Source organism: Hemitrygon akajei, chromosome 19, assembly GCF_048418815.1.
Source record: "Hemitrygon akajei chromosome 19, sHemAka1.3, whole genome shotgun sequence".
Classification (NCBI taxonomy): Eukaryota; Metazoa; Chordata; class Chondrichthyes; order Myliobatiformes; family Dasyatidae; genus Hemitrygon; species Hemitrygon akajei.
The window spans coordinates 52,929,885-52,949,996 of record NC_133142.1 but is presented as its reverse complement, the minus strand read 5'-3'; the positions used below and the strand labels follow the sequence as shown (position 1 = coordinate 52,949,996).

Below are 20,112 nucleotides of genomic sequence, written 5' to 3'. Positions count from 1 at the left end.
CCAGCATTTTGTGTGTGTAAACGGTTTGTTTTCGGGATGTAGGAGGAAACCAGAGCAAACTGAGGTCAGGAAGATCGTGCAAGCTGCACGCAGACAGCACTGAAGGCTGGGACAGAGCACAGGTAACTGCAGATGTCAGTCAGCTGCTCTACTGGCTGTACCACTCTGCTGCCCACCTCTGCCGGACTTGTGAGGATAGATAATAATATCAGCAGATCCAATATGAGCAGGTGACGCTCCAGCATAGAGGCTAGCATGCTTTTACAGTGACCCGGGTTCAATTCAGCCACTGTCCGTAAAGAGTCTGTACATTTTGCCCACAACACACGTGTTTCCTGCCACATTCCAAAGGCTTACAGGTTATTATGTTAATTAGTCACATGGGTGTAATTGTCTGGCACAGGCTCGTTAGACCGGATGGGCCTGTTACTGTGCTTTACCTCTACATAATTATAATAATAAATATCACTTACCTTATATAATCATCCTAACCATGACCATGTGATCATTATAAATCAATTTACAATTTAAGAGTCAGTGAAAGTTCTTGCCAGCTGTGTGGAGTTGACCACAGTGGGACCCAGGATGACTTGTCTATTATAATTTATTGAGATACGTGGAACAGGCCCTTCTGGACCCTTGAGCCGGAGTGGTGCCCAGCAATCCCCCGATTTAATCCTAGACTAATCACAAGACGATCTACAATCCCCAATTAAACTACCAACCTGTACATCTTTGGACTGTGGGAGGTAACCGGAGCATCCGGAGGAAACCCATGCAGTCATGGGGAGAATGCATACAAATGCGTACAAGGGCAGTGGCAGGAATTGAACCCGGGTCACTGGTACTGTAAAGCATTGTGCCAACCACCACCCACACTGCCCTAAGAACAGGAGTTTAAACCAACACCTTCTCAGAGCCCTCCAATACTTTTGTTACGTTAGAATTTTATCAATATAAACTTTATTCATAATAATTAAATCAGCTACGAGAATGATCTGTGCAATGCCTTTTCATTCTAGTACTTATATCAAGTCTTGTTCTATTACTTTCATTAAAACCGATAGGATTGTGGCCACCAATTTGGCCGCCTGGAGTGATATGTTATAACCATAATTGAGTGTGTCCCTCAGCCAATCTGTCCCTCCCTGTCCATTAGTGGAGGGCCTTGCGATGGCTGCGCCAAGCTTCCAGTGCATCCCTCTAGAACTCTAGTACTCCTGCAGCCTGGAAATCCTTTGTTTCGTGAGATGTGAGGAATGCTGAACTTTTTCTCTTCTCCCAAGGAGGGTGACCTACTTTCCGAGCAGCCGCTGGAGAACCCAGCTACACTTTCAAACCTGCACAAGCGGACAATGAAAGAGATTACGGATGACAAGCTTGCTCAGGTATGTGGAGAGCCATTGTGGTCAGGGCACAATACACTTGCAGCAAATTCTGCCTGATTCCCCCCCCCCCCCCCCAAACTACTGAACGAGTCACTTAAATCCTATTTATTATTTTCTCTGGGACGCTGCCACTGGATTCCTGTTTCACATGCAGGTCTGAGAAGCAACGGGGCAAACAAACACATTTTCTGGGTTGGTAAATCAATTTTCCAACTATTTAGGCAAAAGATCATTTTAAAAAAGGTCATAGAATTCTCTGAAGGATTTGATTTACATTCACAACCCATCTGCAATGCCCAGCTCAAGGCACTGAGGTGTAAATTAACCCTGCTTCTCTCAGTGATCATGAATAAAATAGATTACTAACGGGAATAGAGACACAAAGACTGAATCGCCTTCTTTAGAAAAACTCTTGGTTTGAATAAAGACATGTTTTAATGGGGTGTGGGGGGAGGAGAAGCTGAAGGGGAGTTTTGATGCAGAAACATCTCTCGCTCCCCTCCCCCTCCCTTTTGCCTTGCCTTCTGATTTCACCCTGCAAGCACACACTCATTCAGCACAGTTTAACTCCAAGTAACCCGTCATTCACTATATAGAAAGCCACGTTACTATGGTAACAGCCGCTAACATAGGTGTGTGCGCTCCCGCTTGCTGAATATATTCGTGTATTCATCAGTGATGTTTAGCAGAATAGGTCCTTCTGTGAGAGGGGGGATGGAGTGGAGAGCGGTGGGGTGGGGGTGGGGAGAATATAACTCAAAGATGACAGGGGTGGGGGGGAGTACAGCCATCTGGGGCCTTCAGTCACCAGAACCAATAAGCAAGTGAATTTGTGATCAATGTGAGGAGGGCACAGATAGTGGGAAACGGACAGCCACAAGCCTGCCAGTGAGAGAGCTAGAGAGGATGAGCCCAGTGTGACAGGGAGAACTTGAACCAAATTCAGTTCCATCAATGACCAGGACCAGTAGTCCAGCCAACTGTGAGCCTCACCAACTTCTGCTCAGACATGAATCCTTCGGCCAGTTGAGAAGACTGCAGCATTAATTTTGCACAGACTTAACACACAGCGGATTGCCTCCTGTGAGACTAGATCAGCTGTAAAATAAAGGAAGTGGATGTGTCTGACTTCACAGAGGGAGCTGATCTCACTGGCTGGTCTTATCTGCACTCAAGTGTCCCCAAATGATTTTGAGGGCTGGTGTCACTGCTAAGTAATTTCAGAGTTCCTCTACTTGCCCAGAGGACTAAGGATATTCAGCACGTCTGCATTGATTCTTCACCATAGATAGCATCCTATCTGGATGCATTGCAGCTTGATGCAGCAATTATTCTGCCCAAAAGCCAGTGTAATTTAAGATCCCACTCACCCTGAACATCCTCTCTTCTGCCACCTCCAGATGGGCAGGAGATACAGAAGCCTAACAGCACGTAGCACCAAGGTTAAGGACAGCTTCCACTCTGCTATTGAATGGTTCCTTAGTACAATAAGGTGAATCTACCTCATTGTGACCTTATTGTCTACCTGTACTGCAACTATAACACTCTACTGTTATTCCTTGTACTATCTCAATGTACTGCTCTAAAGTATTGGTCTGCATGATTATTATACAAGGTGGGGTTTCACTGTACCCCCCTCCAGGTGGCAAAAATAAATCCTTCCCAACCCGGACGTCCTCTCACCTTCCTCCTTCCATCAGGGAGAAGATACAAAAGCTTGAAAAAGTGCACCATAAGGCACAAGGGCAAACCTCATTCCGCTACTATAAGACTCTTGAACAATAAAGATGAACAAGGTTTCTCAATCCACCTTGTTGTGGTCCTTCCACTTTATCTGTCTGCCTGAACTGCACTTTCTCTGTAACTGTAACACTCTATTCTGCATTCTGCTATTGATTTTCCCTTTGAAGTGCCTCAATGTAATTCAGTTTGGAATGATCCACAGAGATGACATGTTTTTCACTCTATCTGGGTGCACGTCACAATGAGGAACCCATACGTGGTGATGCCACAGCTCACAGGATAGCAATAACCCCATCCTCACATCTCATTCCTGAGGAAAACCTTCCTCCCAAAGGGATTTGTACGTACAAAAGAAATAGGAGCAGGAGGAGGCCATCTAGCTTGTCGAGCCTGCTCCGCCATTCAATAAGACCATGGCTGATCTGGCCACGGACTCACCTCCGCCTGCATATCTTGTCCCCATAACCCTTAATTCCCATTCTATGTAAAAATCTATCTCACCGTCTCTTAAAGAGATTTACTGAGGTAGCCTACACTGCTTCACTGGACACAGAATTCCACAGATTTACCACTCTCTCTGGGAAAAACAGTTCCTCCTCATCTCCGTCCTAAATTTACTTCCCCGAATCCTGAGGCTATGCCCCCTTCTTCCTTGCAGATCATCGGAAGGGCTAGCCTCTCCATACTCCTGGTTCATGCCAGAGGAAGCCTGCTACAGTTTAGACTATCTAGCTCAGAGGCTCTCACTATCCCGAGTGGTTTTGTGCAATAATGGGGCTGCACTGTGGTAATGTTATCAGCAACCCAGTGATTCAGAGCTCTTGCCTCACCATTCCAAGCCAGTTCAAGAACCTCTGATGGCATTGGATTGGAATGTTTGTGTGCTGAAAAGGGACCATTGCAGACACCATTGTAAAATGGTGACTCGAAAGGTGAGTGGGTCCTTGCCAAAACCTCTCAAGTCAAGGTTTCCACTGCTTCTGGAGCTCCAACCTAAACTCCTTTAGGCCATTAGTTATCCCTTTTGTGTTGGAGACTGAGGGGAGACCTGACATCAAAGCCTGATGCCTGAAGACTGGAGACTGGAGGCCCGTCCTGGAGTTGGGGGGCTGTCCATGTGAGTGGGAGGGGGAAAAGGGGCTTGTTTGTTGTTGTTGTTTTGTTCTGTGTTGATTTACCACTCACTGTGGGCAAGCAACGTTGGCACCAAAATGTGCAGTGACAGTAGCGGGCAGCCCTCTTAGGTGTGCTGGCTGTTAACGCAAATGCCGCATTTCACTGTATGTTTAAATGTTCATGTGATAAATAAATCTAAATCTGAACTTGATGAACGTATATAAAATTATGAGAGGTATATAGAGAGTGGACTCTTTTTCCCAGGGTGGAAATGTCAAATACGGCAGGCTATAGATTTAAGATGAGAGGGAAGAGTTTAAAAGAGAATTGTGAGGTAAATTATTTACACAAAGAGTGGTACATACCTGGAACACACTGCCTGGGAAGGTACTTAAGCAGACACAGTTGCAATGTTTTAGAGGCAATTAACCAGCGGCATGAACCAGGTGGGAAATAGAGAGATGTGGACAACATTTAGATAGGATTATTTTAAACTGGTGTCATATCAACACAGATGTTGTGATCTGAAAGGCCTGTTGCGGTACAATACAGTCTTTTACGCTAATCCACCCTGCCCTCTGCACCCTACATATGCACCCAGTACACATTAATGGGAGGGACATTCCTCAAGAGGCGAATCAGAACTGGAAGGAACGCGTGCTACCTCTAGTGTAAAACACTTCCACCTTAACAAGTGCAAAATTCATGAGAGAAGCAATGAATACTGACGTCAATCAGGTCGGAGACATCGTGGATGTAGTACTTGGCCACCGCAGCATTTGTTGCCGCAAGGTTAAGCAGGTAGTCGTTCCTTGCTTTTGTGCACTTCAGTTTGTTTTCAGAATACTTGGCTTGACGCTGGGGAAAAAGTTCAAAAATATTTATTGAACATCACACCTTCAGATATGACCAATAGATATGAGCTCATTATGTTTAATCTCGTCACATTATCACATCTGATGTAGAAAATTCACTCCAATATATCTAATTTCAAACCTCTTACTATTTAATATGGTATTCCAATGAGCATTTACCCCAGTTATATGGAACTTATACCCAAATATTGGTATATTGGTCCACAGGAGTTTACAAGAATGACCCCAGGAACGAAAGGGTTAACATATGAGGTGGCTCTGGGCCTGTGCTCATTTGAGCTTAGCAGTTTTGGTCCCATATCTAGGAAATAATGAATTGGCATTGCAGAGGATCCAGGAGGTTTACAAGAATGATTCTGGAAATGAAAAGGTTAAGGTATGAAGAGCATTTGATGGCTCTGGGCTTGTTATCGCTGGAGTTTAGAGGAATGTGGGGGGGGGGGGGTGGTGTGGAATCTAATTGAAACCTATTGGATACTGGAAAGCCTAGATAGAATAGATGTGGAGAAGATGTTTCCAATAATGGGAGCATTTGGTGGCTCTGGGTTTGAGCTCATTTGAGTTTGGAAGATTGAGGGGGATCTCACTGAAACCTTTCAAATACTGTAAGGTCTAGATAGAGTGGACTTTGCGAGGATGTTTACTACAGAGGAGGAGTCTATGCCTGGAGGGCACAGTCTCAGGATAGAAGGGCACCCCTTGAGAACAGAGATAAGGAGGGATTTCTTTAGCCAGAGGGTGGTGAATCTGTACAATATTTGCCACAGACAACAGTGAAGGCCAAGTTGTTCGGTATATTTAAAGCAGAGGTTGATAGGTTCTTGATTACTAAGGGTGTCAAAGGTTACAGTGAGAAGGCAGGAGGATGGGGTTGGGAGGGATAATAAGTCCGCCATGGGGACTGGCGGAGCAGATTAGATAGGCCAAATGGCCGAATTCTGCTCCTATGTCTTATATTAAACCTGATGGACCAAACCTCTTCCCATTCATTCCCAAGGATGTAATGGGGGTCTGGCTGGTTGAAACCAAGCTAATGTGAGTACTGCAGTTCGTTGAACAGCCATGCACAGTATATTGAACAGCAGAGCAGTCTCAATGGGCTGAAAGGCCTCCTTCTACACCTATTTTCTACATCCCATGTCTCTACCTTCTATATAATGGGAATTAATTTTGTGTCTTTTTCTAGGAACTGGACCAGAATTTTTCCATTCCTTCACAATGCGTGGAATTCCAACTCCTTACACACACTATGACTTATCATTCCAGTTGTCGAAAATCCCTCCCTATTTGTATCATGTAGAATTCCTGAGGGCTCCCATTTTCTCCATCACTCACAACGTACAAAATGCTAACAGATGACACACTTTCCTAGTAATTAGGTCACTGATGAAAACACAGCAAGTATCCTTTGAAATGGGCTTGATATCGTCCTGCAGGCTGCTGCCAGCACATCCGAGATGTATCGGTTGTTAATGCAATAGATCTGGAGGCTGGAGGCATGTCCTGGAGTTGGAGGGCTGTCCGTGGGAGTGAGCGGGTGGGAGGGAGGTGGCGTGAGGAAGGAGAGGGGCTTGTTTGGCTGTTATTGTTTTGGCGCTTGTTGCTCTGCTGAGCATTGTGCGAATGTTATGTTGGCACCAGAATATGTGACGATACACGTGGGCTGCACCCAGTACATCTCTCGTGTGTATTTGTTGCTGGTGCAAACGACACATTTCACTGTATGTCCCGATGGATATCTGATAAATAAACCTAAACCCCAGATCGAGTTAGCTGCTTTGTTGCAGATTCATTGAGTTCCTGGGATGTTTTTGGATTTGAGCTCACGGAGAGTTGCCTTTCATGATGTCAGTGCGATCTTTGCAATGACATATGGAAACACTCATCCATTTCCCATCAATTGCTACTATAGCTTTAATGCTGCCATTTGTTTCACACAGTCTTGCTCCCAACAGCTGTCTGAGGTCTAAAGGCAGAGAGCAGTACAATAAAAAATCACATAGTGACTGTGAGCTGGAGACCTGGAGGGCTACCCTGGAGTTGGAGGACAGTCTATGTGTGTGTGGGTGGGTGGGAGGGGAGCTGTCAGAGAGGTCGGGGGCTTGTTTTGTTGTCGTTTTGTTGCTTGTTGTGCTCTGTGTTGTTCTGCCAAGCATTGTGGGCATGGTATGCTGGCGCTGGAATGTGTGCCAACACTTGCGGGCTGCCCCCGGTACACCCTTACCGGGGGCAGTAAAGATGCTTGGCTATTAACGCATACGACCCATTCATTGGATGTTTTGATGTACACGTGATAAGTAACTGAATCTGAGTCACGCTGTTGACATCACTCCGAGTGGTAGAGAGCCTACGGAACACTGGGAGGTGGGTCCATTGCCAGGATACTCCCTCTCACACCTGACTCTACGGCAGGTCTCATAGAGCCCCTGGTTAATGCTGAACAGGATGCTGATGTCTTTGGGAAAATGGTCACACTTTTTGTTGAAGGCGGCACTTCTGTGGCATGAACATTACTTGCCACCTATTGCCCATGCCTATGTGTTGCCCTGGCGTTGTTCATGCAGGCATGGGCTGCTTCGTAATCAGAGGGAGTACAGATAGAACAGGAGGGACACTGTATAATCAGCAAATAATCCTGTTAATGATGGAGGAAAGGTCACGGCGGAACTAACAGGACATGGTTGTGCGTAGGAACCAATACCACCATCATCCTGAGAAACTCCTGCAGTGATGTCCTAAGAGATTAATTTATAATTGCTTAAGTTGTAACTGTGTATACATATTTATCTCTATAAATAATTAGTTAATTGCTAAATTCATAAAAGTTAATAGTCTGATTGTGCAATTTTATGTGTGGAAGCAAGAGTCCCTTTAGGAATAGAGATGTACACAGCTGTTGACACATCGCTGTTCCAGACAATACTAATGTACTCTTCTCAGCAGTTGTTTGGCTTAGTCAAAAGTAACGCTGGAGAGCCCACACACTCAATAGTTCCCGATATCCATGATTCACAGCATGTGTGGAAATCTGGGATTTACTTCAATTGGAACAACTGGCAGACTTCAGCATAATTTGGCCTAATAAATCCGTAAGATCATAAAACATACTATAGGATGTTTGATTGAATTTGCACTGCCATTGCATCATGTCTGATTTATTGAACCTCTCAACCCCATCTCCTGTCTTCTCCCTGTAACTTTTGACTCTCTTACTAATCAGGAACCTAGCAGCTTTAAATATACCCAATAAATTGGCCTCCACAACCATCTGTGGCAATGAACTCCACAGATTTAACCCCCTCTGGTTAAGGAAATTCCTCCTGACCTCTGTTCTAAAGGGATGTCCTTGTATTCTGAGACTATGCCCTCTGGTCCTAGTCTCTCCCATTATAGGAAATATCCTCTCCATGTCCACTCTATCTAGACCATTCAATATCTGATAGGTTTCAATGAGATGTCCCCTTATTCTTCTAAACTCCAGCAATTATAGGCCCAGAGCCATAAAATGCTCCTCTTATATTAACCCTTTCATTCCTGGGATAATTCTTGTGAATCTCCTGTGGGCCCTCTCCAATGCCAGCGCATCCTTTCTTAGATAAGGAGCCCAAAAGTTTGATGTGGCTGCACAGGGGTGGCTTCCCTTCGTGTTTCCATTGCCCTAATCAGCAAAATCCCAATTCATGGATGCAGATTCATTAGTTGTTAACTGCAGATGTCCTGTGATACCCAATGAGCCAAAAGACTTGATGTTTTTATCTATCGAGCTTCAAGTTTAGCTGCCACCTCCAATACAGCACCAAAGAAGGGCTGCACCCCCTATAAGACAGTAATTCTGAACACATCTGTCCAGGTACTGCTGGAACATTACAAAGCAGAGAATGAAGAACATACTGTAGAAGAGCACAGCACAGGAGAGGCCATTTAGCCCATTATGTTGTGCTGTACTTACTACTCATGAATGTCCTCTTCCTATTTATCATCCATGTCCCTACATTCCCTTCATATTTATGTGTCTGTCAAAAAGCTTATTAAACTCCACCCAATTGCTTGTTTCCACTGCTACCCAGGTAACTCACTGCAGGCACCATCACTCTCTGTGGAAAAAAAGATGCCTGCGAGTAAAGAATTTTCTTGCTGTCCTGGCTTGCATTTCTTCAATAAAGTAGTAATTACTTGCCTGAGATGGAGTATTGTGCCAAAGTAGCCACTGAATTTAACTGATAAAATATACTCAATTGCTACTTTATTAGTGGCTCAACTATTTCAAGCTTTAACGTGTTGATTTTTCAGAGATGCTCTTCTGCACACCACTGTTGTAATGTGTGGTTATTTGAGTTACCGTTGCCTTCCTGTCAGTTTGAACCAGTCTGACTATTCTCCTCTGAACTCTCTAATTAACAAGGCATTTTTGCCACAAAACTGCTGCTCACAGGATGTTTTTTTCTGTGTGCATTTCACACCATTCCTGTAAAATCTAGAGAATGTTATGTGTAAAAATCCCAGGATATGAATTTATGACTTACTCAACTCATTTCGTCTGGCCCCCGGCAATCATTCGACAGTCAAAGTCACATAGGTCACATTTCTTCCCCATTCTGAAGTTTGGTCTGAACAATAACTGAACCTCTTGACCACGTCTGCATGCTTTTATGCATTGAGTTGCTGCCACACGATTGGCTGATTAGATATTTACATTAACGAGCAGGTGGTCCGGTGAGCCTAATAAAGTGGCCATTGGGTGTAAGTTATCTACTTGGAGTTTTCTTTGTATGATAGACTGCTGCAGGATTATAAGATCATCAGCTCATTGACTATGCCCAAACAAAGATTCTCCAACCCATTTCAGACAAACAGAGAGACATACTTTATTGATCCCGAGGGAAATTGGGTTTCGTTACAGCCACACCAACCAAGAATAGTGAAGAAATATAGCAATATAAAACCATAAATAATTAAATAATAATAAGTTAATCATGCCAAGTGGAAATAAGTCCAGGACCAGCCTACTGGCTCAGGGTGTCTGACACTCCGAGGGAGGACACCCTGAGCCAATAGGCTGGTCCTGGACTTATTTCCACTTGGCATGATTAACTTATTATTCCCATTATCACATCACTTTCCTGCATTAGTTGTGAAGGTTTTGGCCAGCTCCACTTTGGCCAACACAACTTTCTTTTCTCGGAGGACATTCAGCATAAATTGACATCATGTAGACTGCAGCAAACAGTCTGCTGGAGGAACTCAGCAGGTCAGGTAGGTTTGTGACCCAAAACATCAGCAATTCCTTTACCCTCACAGATGCTGCTTAACCTGCTGAGTTCCTCCAGCGGATTGTCTGCAGCAACAGATTCCGACACATCATGGAAACCAGCCTCCCCTCTCTGGACTCTTGTCTACTCTTCTGGCTTCCTTAGTAAAGGAGCCAGCATAAAGGGCCCCACCCACCCTGGACATTCCCTCATCTCTCCCCTCCCATTAGGTAGAAGATTAAAAAGCTCGACAGTGTGTAATTCAAGGTTGAAGGACAGTTTCTTTCTCACTGCTTTGAGACTATTGAATTGTCCCCCCAGAATGCTAAGATGTGTTGTTGACCTCTACCTAGATAGGGCCTTACAACTTACAGTCTGTCTGTACTGCAGCTGCCCTGTAACTGTAATGCTTTATTATGCATGGTGTTATTACCTTCTCAATCATTAATGTAATGAAACGATCTGAATGGACAGAATCCAAAACAGAAAAAAATCATTGGTAGATGTGACAAATGAACCAATTTATTTAATTTAGCAATTATTTGCCATCCGGGGTCTCTGCTTAGATTTCATAGACTGCAGTATGATTTAGCACAAGAGATTCTGCTGATCCACAGCAACACACAGAAATGCTGGAGGAACCCAGCAGGTCAGGCAGCATCTGTGGAGGGAGTGGACAGTTGGCGTTTCGGGTCTAGGCCCTTTGTTGGGGTTTTTCTCTCCATAGATGCTGCCTGACCCGCGGAGTTCCTCCAGCTTTTTGTGTGTGTTACTGCAGTTAGAGTTCATCTGTATGGCCAATTGCTTAAAGATATTCATAAAGCTGAATCCATTCACCTGGCTCCTGTTTTTGCAGGAAAATAATTAGCACTTGTTTAATTATGCTTCATGTCATTGGTATGTCCAACAATTTTAAGAATACAAAAGTGGAGAATGGGTGATTCAGCTACAAAGCACCATCAGGACTTCAGTTCGAATAGAAGTCCTCTTGCTAATCATTTTGAGCAAGCCTCAACTTGCACCTTGATGGGTGAGGGCTAAATGGGATATAATTTACTTCTAAAGAAGGTCATCAGGAATCTAGCAGATTAAAACTGACTGTGATTATTACATATAGATAATAAACACAGATGTTTGTAAGTGATGATGTCAAATACAGCCAGCTCTTGCCTACTTAGCTTCATAGATTCAGATGTACATCAGAACATAGAGTGAAATGAATTGTTTGTGTTAACAACCAACACAGCTCCAATCTCAAGACAGGACACGAGTACCTACAGGTAGTGATATTTTGGAGTCTGGTTTAAGGGTGTAAACTAAGCAGCTTGCACGAGGGCACACTAGCATAAGAAGTTCAACCCACAGGAATTTAGCAGAACATTGCGAGCGATAAATCTCCTTGGCTTTTTTGAGAAGACCACAGAACAACCACCAATGGAACTCTAATTTACATTCAGAAAGATTTTGACATTTTCACATGAACAACTTTAATATCTGAAATATAGGGAAGAGTGTGAAAGAAATCAGTAATAGGGCCAGGCATCTGTGAGAATTTGCCACCCATAACCATAGAGGCAGAATAAAATTAGATGTAAAAACTTCAATATGTCTCCAAAATATGGACTGGGCCCTTTAGAGCCTTAAGCTGGTCTGCTCATCCAGCTGGAGCAAGGTTAAAAGGCATCTCAAACTCAGAGAAATAAACAGGTCACTCAGCCCATTAAATCCATGCTATCAAATGCCATTTTATGCTAATCCCATTGTTCCAATCAACTCCCATTCTGCGGATTTTTCCATTCTGCTGCACACAAGGGGCAATTTGCAGAGGTCAATTAACCCCCTCCAACCTGCCGATTTTAGGGTGGGAGGAAACCCACGGGGCGATAGAAAGAACGTGCAAGCTCCACACAGTCAGCATCCAAGGTCAGGAGTGAACTCAGGTCTTTGGTGTCGTGAGACTTAGATGCTCTGCCCTATTGTTCTGATGTCATAGTTGTCAGTATGAATGGGGAAATAACAAATTTCTTTTTTAAAATCTCTTCCAATCTCAAAAATGTAATGTCAAATCTAATCCCATTCAATAATCTCACTCAATATAATCCCATTTATTCAGGTTTCTCGCAAGTGTATATTGAGTTTATATCATTAACACTTTATGATTATTATAGAACATAGAATACTACAACACAGTACAGGCTCTTTGGCCCACAATGTTGTGTTGAACTTTTAACTTACTCTAAGATCAATCTAACCCTTCCCTCCAACAATGCCCTCCATTTTGCTATCATCAATATTTCTTATCTAAGAGTTTCTTAAATGTCCCTAATGCATCTGTCTATACCACCACACTCACCACTCCTTGTGTCAAAAACCTACCTCTGACATCTCCAGTCATCCCCCATTATTTCCTCCAATCACCTTTAAATTATTCCCCCTCATATTAGCCATTTCTGCCCTGGGAAAAGTTTCTGGCTATCCACTCAATCTATGCCTATGATGATCAAAATAGAAAGGCAAAGGCTTTTTGGGGCTATGGGCCAATGTGGTGGAAGAGGAGATGAAGCCTGGGGTAGGATCAACAACAATCATACTGAATGGCGGGACAGGTTTGAGGGGCTGAGTGGCCTACTGATTCTCCTTTTTGCTTGTGTTCTTATGCTGGGATCACACTGGTACATACAGTACACTCTGCGGCGACTTTGTTAGGTACAGGAGGTACCTAATAAAATGGCCACTGAGTGTATTAGATCACACTGCTTTAAGGAAACATTTCTCATTTTATCAGAATTGTGGAGCAGGTGAAGACACCTTGCTGTAAAATTATAATAACATTCACTATTGCCACATGCTTTTGCTGGTTCTGAAGAGCCTGGCAAATATTTCGTCTCCTTTGTGCTTGGATGAGTTGAGCTGACACCAAACACAGAACAGAGAGAGGGAATCAACAGTCTCAGCAGACTGAAAAGGCAAAGTATTAGGTGACTGTACATTCCAGCAACCTCCCCCTCCCCCCCCACCACCATTCACTCAACATTGCGATTGTAAGTAAATGCTGGTTGTAGCAGGAACATAATTGTGCACTCCCAAATTGGCACACTATTGCAAGCAGAGCACGTCCGTTTCCATAGAGACCATGCACAAACTGTCACACAGCGAGAAATGGAACCTAAAACAATACGGAAATCTTTATTAAACATTGCAGCACCTTCCCCTCAGTCACTCATTCCTTGATATATTCTTCCTCCTTTGGGTTCAAGGGTCAAGCAGAGACTTACTATGATAGAAGCCAGCACTCACACTGAGATTCGGTGGTACTTTTCAGGAGTTATCCAGTTTGCCTGCTCAGGTAAACAGGAGCCATTGTTAAGAAGTCCTGTCTAATATCCCCCCACTTTTAATCAAGACCAATCAATTAAGAGCCAATTAACAGAGGCCAGGAGTGGGGATGTTCACTAATGATCACACAATGTTCCATCCTCAGCAAATGAAGCAGCCTATAGCCGCAGGCAGTAAGACTCCACACGACGTTCAGCCATGCTCTGATAAATGCTGATCAACATCTGTGTCACGGTTGTCCTAGGCAACGTAGTAGTGCAATCACTCGAGACAAGTATGATGTTCTCTCAAGGGCTTGTCTATTGGTGGGTCCTCAGCTGGCTGCAGAGGCCGATCTAGGACCCCACATACTGTACTCTGGTGCAGTGTGGGCAAGAGTAAGTGGTAGCTGTGGTTAGTGGCTGGGTCTTTTGGTCGTTCAGCCTCTCCTTTTGCAGCTGCTGCTCGCTCTTTGTGGTACAATGGAGGTCACTCTCATGTAGCACAGCTCCCTCTTGAACAGATTTCTTCCAGGCGTATCTATTGAGTGCAGTCTCCCCAGTTTTTAGATGTAATGTTGCATTTCTTCAGGCTAAGTTTGAAGTCATTTTCAAAGCACTTCCTTTGCCCACCGGGGGCTTGCTGACTGTCCTTTAACTGGAAGTAAATGAACTATCTGGGGAGACATCATTTAGGCATCCAGAGGCATAACCTATCCATCAGAGTTGGTGTTCATTTATCGTGGTGGAGGTGCTGCTTTGTTGGAATCCTCCAGTACGCAGGTGTTAGTGTGTCTGTCCTTCCAGCTGATCCTCAAAATCTTTCATAAGGATCTTCAATGCTGCCTACTGTAGTTGGTCCATGATTCAGCTCCGTACAGTAATGTAGGAAGGACAACTGCTCTATAGACCTGTAGGTCACAATCTTCAAAGGCTCTTTTCCTTAATGTTGCATAGGCTTCTCTAGCACTACTCAGGTGTTGGACAGCAAAGGCCTCAAATGGACCAGATGGATTGCACCCCATTATTCTGAAAGAGGTGACTGCAGAGATTTTGGAGGCATTATTAGTGACCTTTCAAGAATCACCAGCTTCTGGGATGGTTACGAAGGACTGGAAAATTGCAAAAGTCACTCCACTCGTTAAGAAAGGAAGGAGGCAAAAGAGGGGAAATTATAGACCAGTCAGTGTTTTGGGAAGATGTTGGATTCTATTATTAAGGATGAGGTTTCAGGGCACTTGGAGGCACATAAAATAGGCCAAAGTCAGCGTGGTTTCCTTAAAAACTTGCCTGACAAATCTATTAGAATCCTTTGAGAAAATAACAGACAGGATAGACAAAGGAGAGTAGTGGATGTCAGTTACTAGGATTTTCAGAAGGCCTTTGACCAGGTGCCACCATAAGCCTGCTAAACAAAATTAGAGCCCATGGTATGACAGGAAACATACTAGCATGGATAGAAAATTGGCTGACTGCAGTAGGCAAAGAGTGGGAATGAAGGGATCCTTTTTGGATTGGCTGCTGGTGAGTAGTGGTGTTCCACAGGGGTCGAAATTGGGACCGCTTCGTTTCACATTATACGTCATGTTTTGCGGCCAAGTCTGTGGACGATATGAAGATACTGTAGGTGGAGGAGCAGTTATTGTTGAGGAAATAGGGAGTTTACAGAGGAATTTGGACAGATTAGGAGACTGGGCAAGAAAGTGGCAGATGGAATATGGTGTAAGGAAGTGTATTATGATGGAGATTGACAGAAGGAATGATGGCATAGATTATTTTCTAAATGGGGAAAAATAGAGAAATCTGACTGGGGATTTGGAAGTCCTTGTGCAAGAATCCTTTGAAGGTTAACTTGCAGGTTGAGTCGGTGGTGAGGAAGGCACATGCTGTACAACATTAGCATTCATTTCAAGAGGACTAGAAAACAATTGAGAACATCCTGACTGGCTGCATCACTGCCTGGTATGGGAACTGTACCTCCCTTAATTGCAGGACTCTGCAGAGAGTGGAGTGGACAGCCCAGTGCACCTGTAGTTGTGAACTTCCCATGATTCAGGACATTTACAAGAATAGGTGTGTAAAAAGGGCCTGTAGGATCACTGGGGACCCAAGTCACCCCACCCACAATCTATTCCAGCTGCTACCATCCGGGAAGCAGTACCACAGCATAAAAGCCAGGACCAACAGGGTCCGGGACAGCTTCTTCCACCAGGCCATCAGACTGATGAACTCACACTGATTTGAGTGTCCTCTATATTACATTGACTGTTCTATTTATGAAATTATTATAAATTACTAAGATTACACATTGCACATTTAGATGGAGATGTAACAAAGATTTTTACTCCTCACGTATGTGATGGATGTAAGAAGTCAATTCAATTCCATAATGCCGAGGATTAATAAGGCATTAGTCAGGCCTCACTTTGGAGTATTGTGAGTAGTTTTGGGCTGCTTATCTAAGAAAGGGTTACATTAAAGAGAGTCTAGAGGAGGTTCACGAGAATGATCCTGGAAATGCCAGGGTTAACGTATAAGCAGCTTTTAATGACTTGGGCCTGTAGTCATTAGAGTTTAGAAGAATGGGGGGGGGGGGGGGTTATCTCATTGAAACCTACTGAATATTGAAAGGTCTAGAAAGAGTGGATGTGGAGAGAATGTTTCCTGTAGTAGGGGAGTCTAAGAATAGAGATCACATCCTCAAAATACAAGGACATCCCTTTCGAACAGAGATAAGGAGGAATTTCTTTAAACACAGGGTGGTGAATCTGTGGAATTCATTGCCATGGATGGCTGTGGAAGCCAAGTCATTGGGTACAATTAAAGAGGAAGTTGATAGGTTCTTAATTGTGAATGGTGTTAAGAGGTTATGGGGAGAAGGCAGGAGAATGGGGGCAGAAGAGTGAGACTGCCTTTTTCAGATCTACTGTATGAAAGCCAAGTACAAGGATTGTCTTAGTCCATGGCACTTTTCCTGTAATTGGCGTGCTGTGAAGATCATGTCTGCAGTACCTCTAGGTGGGCAGCAACCACACTGTGATTCATGGAGTATTTCCTCAGGTAGCAGAAGGAGTTGGCTGACAACGATATGTGCAAGCACTTTGCCTGTTGAGGACAGGAGGGAGATGCCTCTGTAATTACCACAATCTGCCTTGTCTCCCTTCTTGAATATGGTCACTATTAGAGCATCCCTGAGCTCTGAGGGCAGCTGTTCCTTTTCCCAGACCTTCAGGAACAATGTGTGTACATGGTACAGGAATGCTGGTCCACATCCCTTGAGGATCTCTGCTGGGATCACATCAGGACCAGTGACGTTGTTGCTTTTCAGGCTCCTGAGGGCATCATGGACCTCCTTCCTATTGGGCACCTCCCCCATTTCTTCCCTCACAGGTTTCTGGGGTATTGGTTAGTAACATCTGGTTCACCTGTGCTGTTGTGATTAAGAACTTCTTGAAAGTCCTCTCTCTATCGATCATTGATATCGTTGGATCCTTTAGTAAGTTCTTCCCGTCCTTTGAGCACAGGCAGTTTAATCCACAGTTACTTGGACTGCTTTGGTGGCACTGAAGAAGCCTCTTGTATCACCAGAACCTACAAGTCTCTAGATTTCCAGGGCTTTCTCAGTCCACCAAGAGTTCTTTAGCTCCCTCACCATGCATTGGACATTTGCCTTGGCTCTGGACTAAGCTTCTCTTTTGGCCTTGCTGCCGATATCATTCTGCCAGGCACAAAAGGCTTTCCTTTTCTTGGAGATAAGTTGTTCTGCTTCTGTACCAATCCAAATGTTTTCTGGACTTTTACCCAAATATATTTTTGCAGGTATTGAGGATGGTGGATTTTGGCAAACCCCATTGTTGTTTGTTATCCTCCAGATATTCCCACTGGAGTTTTTCCTGAAGATGCTGGTGGGTGGCAGTGTCAAGCAGACTCTCAAGTTTTAGTCTTGGCTTGGTCTACCTCTTATGAAGCCTCCTCTTTTTTGTGACTCTGATGGACATGGTGGAGCAGATCAGGTGACAATCTGTTCAGCAGTCACGTGGCCCTTGTGATATTCACATCACTGTAGTCCCTAGCTCAGACGATGACATAGACAATGAGATGACACTGTTTAGATTGGAGGTGCTATCTAGATGCCTTGAATTTGTTTTCCTGGTGGAAGATAGTGTTTGTGATGGTAAGATTTCATTCAACACATGTGGTAAGATGTAGCACTCCATTTGAGTTGATGTTGTCAATGCTTTCTTTCCTTTCCTATGGTTCCCTTCCAAAGTTGGAAGTCCCAATTTACCCTGGCAATGAAGAGACCGATTTTATCCTCTTTGGGGGTGTTTGACAACGTTGTGTCTATTGCAAACATACAGGCCTCTTTTTCACAGTTGTGAATACAGAGCCGGTGCATAAGCACTCATGACGGTGGCCTTCTGACTGTTGGCAAACAGCAAACAGATTGCCCTGAGACATTCACCGACCCCCAGCGGGGAGTTCAGAGAGTTGATTAACAGGCTGGTTCTGTATCGCAAACCCAACGCCATGGATCCCGGCCTTGTCAGATCCCTTCCCGTTCCGGAAGAAGGTGTAATCACCCTCCTCCTCCCTCAACTGCCCTTCGTCTGCCAGACGGGTTTCCGAAAGAGCAGCTGGATCAATCTGATGTTTACAGTTTTCCTCTCTGGTTGCCCCCAATACTAGAAAATCTAACACCCACTCCTAACATTCAATGGTCCTCGCACCACTTAGTCAGCACCATCAACACCCTGTGGGTCTCCAATGACGAGACCACCAGAACCTCAACTTCAACAGCCACAGAAATGCTCCTGCTACGAGAGAAGGTTAGAGGCTTTGTACCCTGTGGTGAGTAGCTCACCTTCCTGAGGGCTCAAAGCTCTTAAAACATCTACAATGCACAACTCAGGAGCTTGAAGCGATACCCTCCCCTTGCCAGGGTGCATGCAGCTCCCCAACAGCTTTCAGGAACATAGAACACAGACACTACAGCATATTACAGGCCCTTTGGCCCACAATGATGTGCTGTCACTTAACCTACTCTAAGATCAATATTATCCTTCACTCCTACATAGCTCTCCACCTTTCTATCATCCATGTGCCTGTCTGAGAGTTTCTTAAATGCTCCTAATTTATCTGCCTCTCCCAACACCCCTTGGCAGGGCATTCCTCGCACCCACCGCTCTCTGTGTGAAATACTTGCCTCTACACCCTCTCTATCCCTTCCCCCAATCACCTTAACATGAACCATTTCTGCTCCGGGAAAAGGTCTCTCGCTGTCCACTTGATCTATGCCTCTTATCATCTTGTACACCTGCTGTGAAGCTTCACATTATCCACAAACTGGTACCCCATCCACCAGCCTAAATATTCACTCCCTCCATGAGTAGCACACGTATATTGTCTACCAAGTACATTCATGACCGCTACGCAGGAAATGACAAGGGCATGGAAACACCGCCGCTGGCCCCATCCTGTCTTGTTCCTCCGTCGTCACTGGATCCACATCCTGGAACTCCCTCCCTCACAGTACAGAGGGAGCGCCTGCACCAAATGGACAATGGCAACTTGAAATGGTAGCTCACTGCTTCCCGTGGTCATATAGAGATGGGCAGTAAATGTATTTCATACAATATTTATCAGTAAAACCTTTAAATTAATAAATAAGAGTATTAATATTCATCTGCAATCAGTGGCCACTTTATTAGGTACACCTCTTTACCAGCTCGATCAGCCAATCATGTGGCAGTTACTCGATGTATAAAAGCATACAGACATGGTCAAGAGGTTCAGTTGTTGTTCAGACCAAACAAGAGAATGGGGAAGAAATGAGATCTAAATGACTTCAACCATGGAATGATTGTTGGTGCCAGATGGGGTGGTATCAGTATCTCATAAGTTGCTGATCTCCTGGGATTTTCATGCACAACAGTCTTTAGCGACTAAAAGAATGGTGCAAGAAAGAAAAACATCAAGTGAGTGGCAGTAGTTCTGTAGGTGAAAATGCCTTGTTAATTACTGAGCGAGGTCAAAGGAGAATGGCCAAACTGGTTCAGGCTGACAGAAAGCCAAGTAACCATGCATTACAAGAATGACGTGCAGAAGAGCATCTCTGAACGCACAACACGTCAACCCTTGAAGTGGATTGGCTACAGCAGCAGAACACCACGAATGTACACTTGGTGGCCACTTTGTTAGGCACAGGAGGTTCTTCATAAAGTGGCCACTGAGTGTATTTAACATACGACATTTCCAGTTTTCTTATGAAAGGAGGCTTTCAGCTCACAGAACAATTAATAGTTCCTTGTAACCGATTCTCCCAAATTATGGAAATAAGCAATCAGCCAGCTCTCTGCTTCCACTGGTCATTGATGCATTGTTTCCTATAAAGACCAATTTCCACCCTGGATACAAATACCGCTCA

At 44.3% G+C, this 20,112-nt stretch overlaps 1 protein-coding gene across 3 annotated transcripts in view; it reads right to left on the bottom strand.

The window, feature by feature from the left end:
* The window catches only part of srgap3 (SLIT-ROBO Rho GTPase activating protein 3), a 275,811-nt gene that overhangs the window by 90,509 nt on the left and 165,190 nt on the right, over nucleotides 1-20,112 (bottom strand). For all 3 annotated transcript variants that reach the window (XM_073072508.1, XM_073072507.1, XM_073072509.1), the window contains exon 6: nucleotides 4,977-5,105. In XM_073072508.1, coding sequence (XP_072928609.1) covers nucleotides 4,977-5,105 — 129 coding nt within the window. The remainder of the gene's footprint in view (nucleotides 1-4,976; nucleotides 5,106-20,112) is intronic.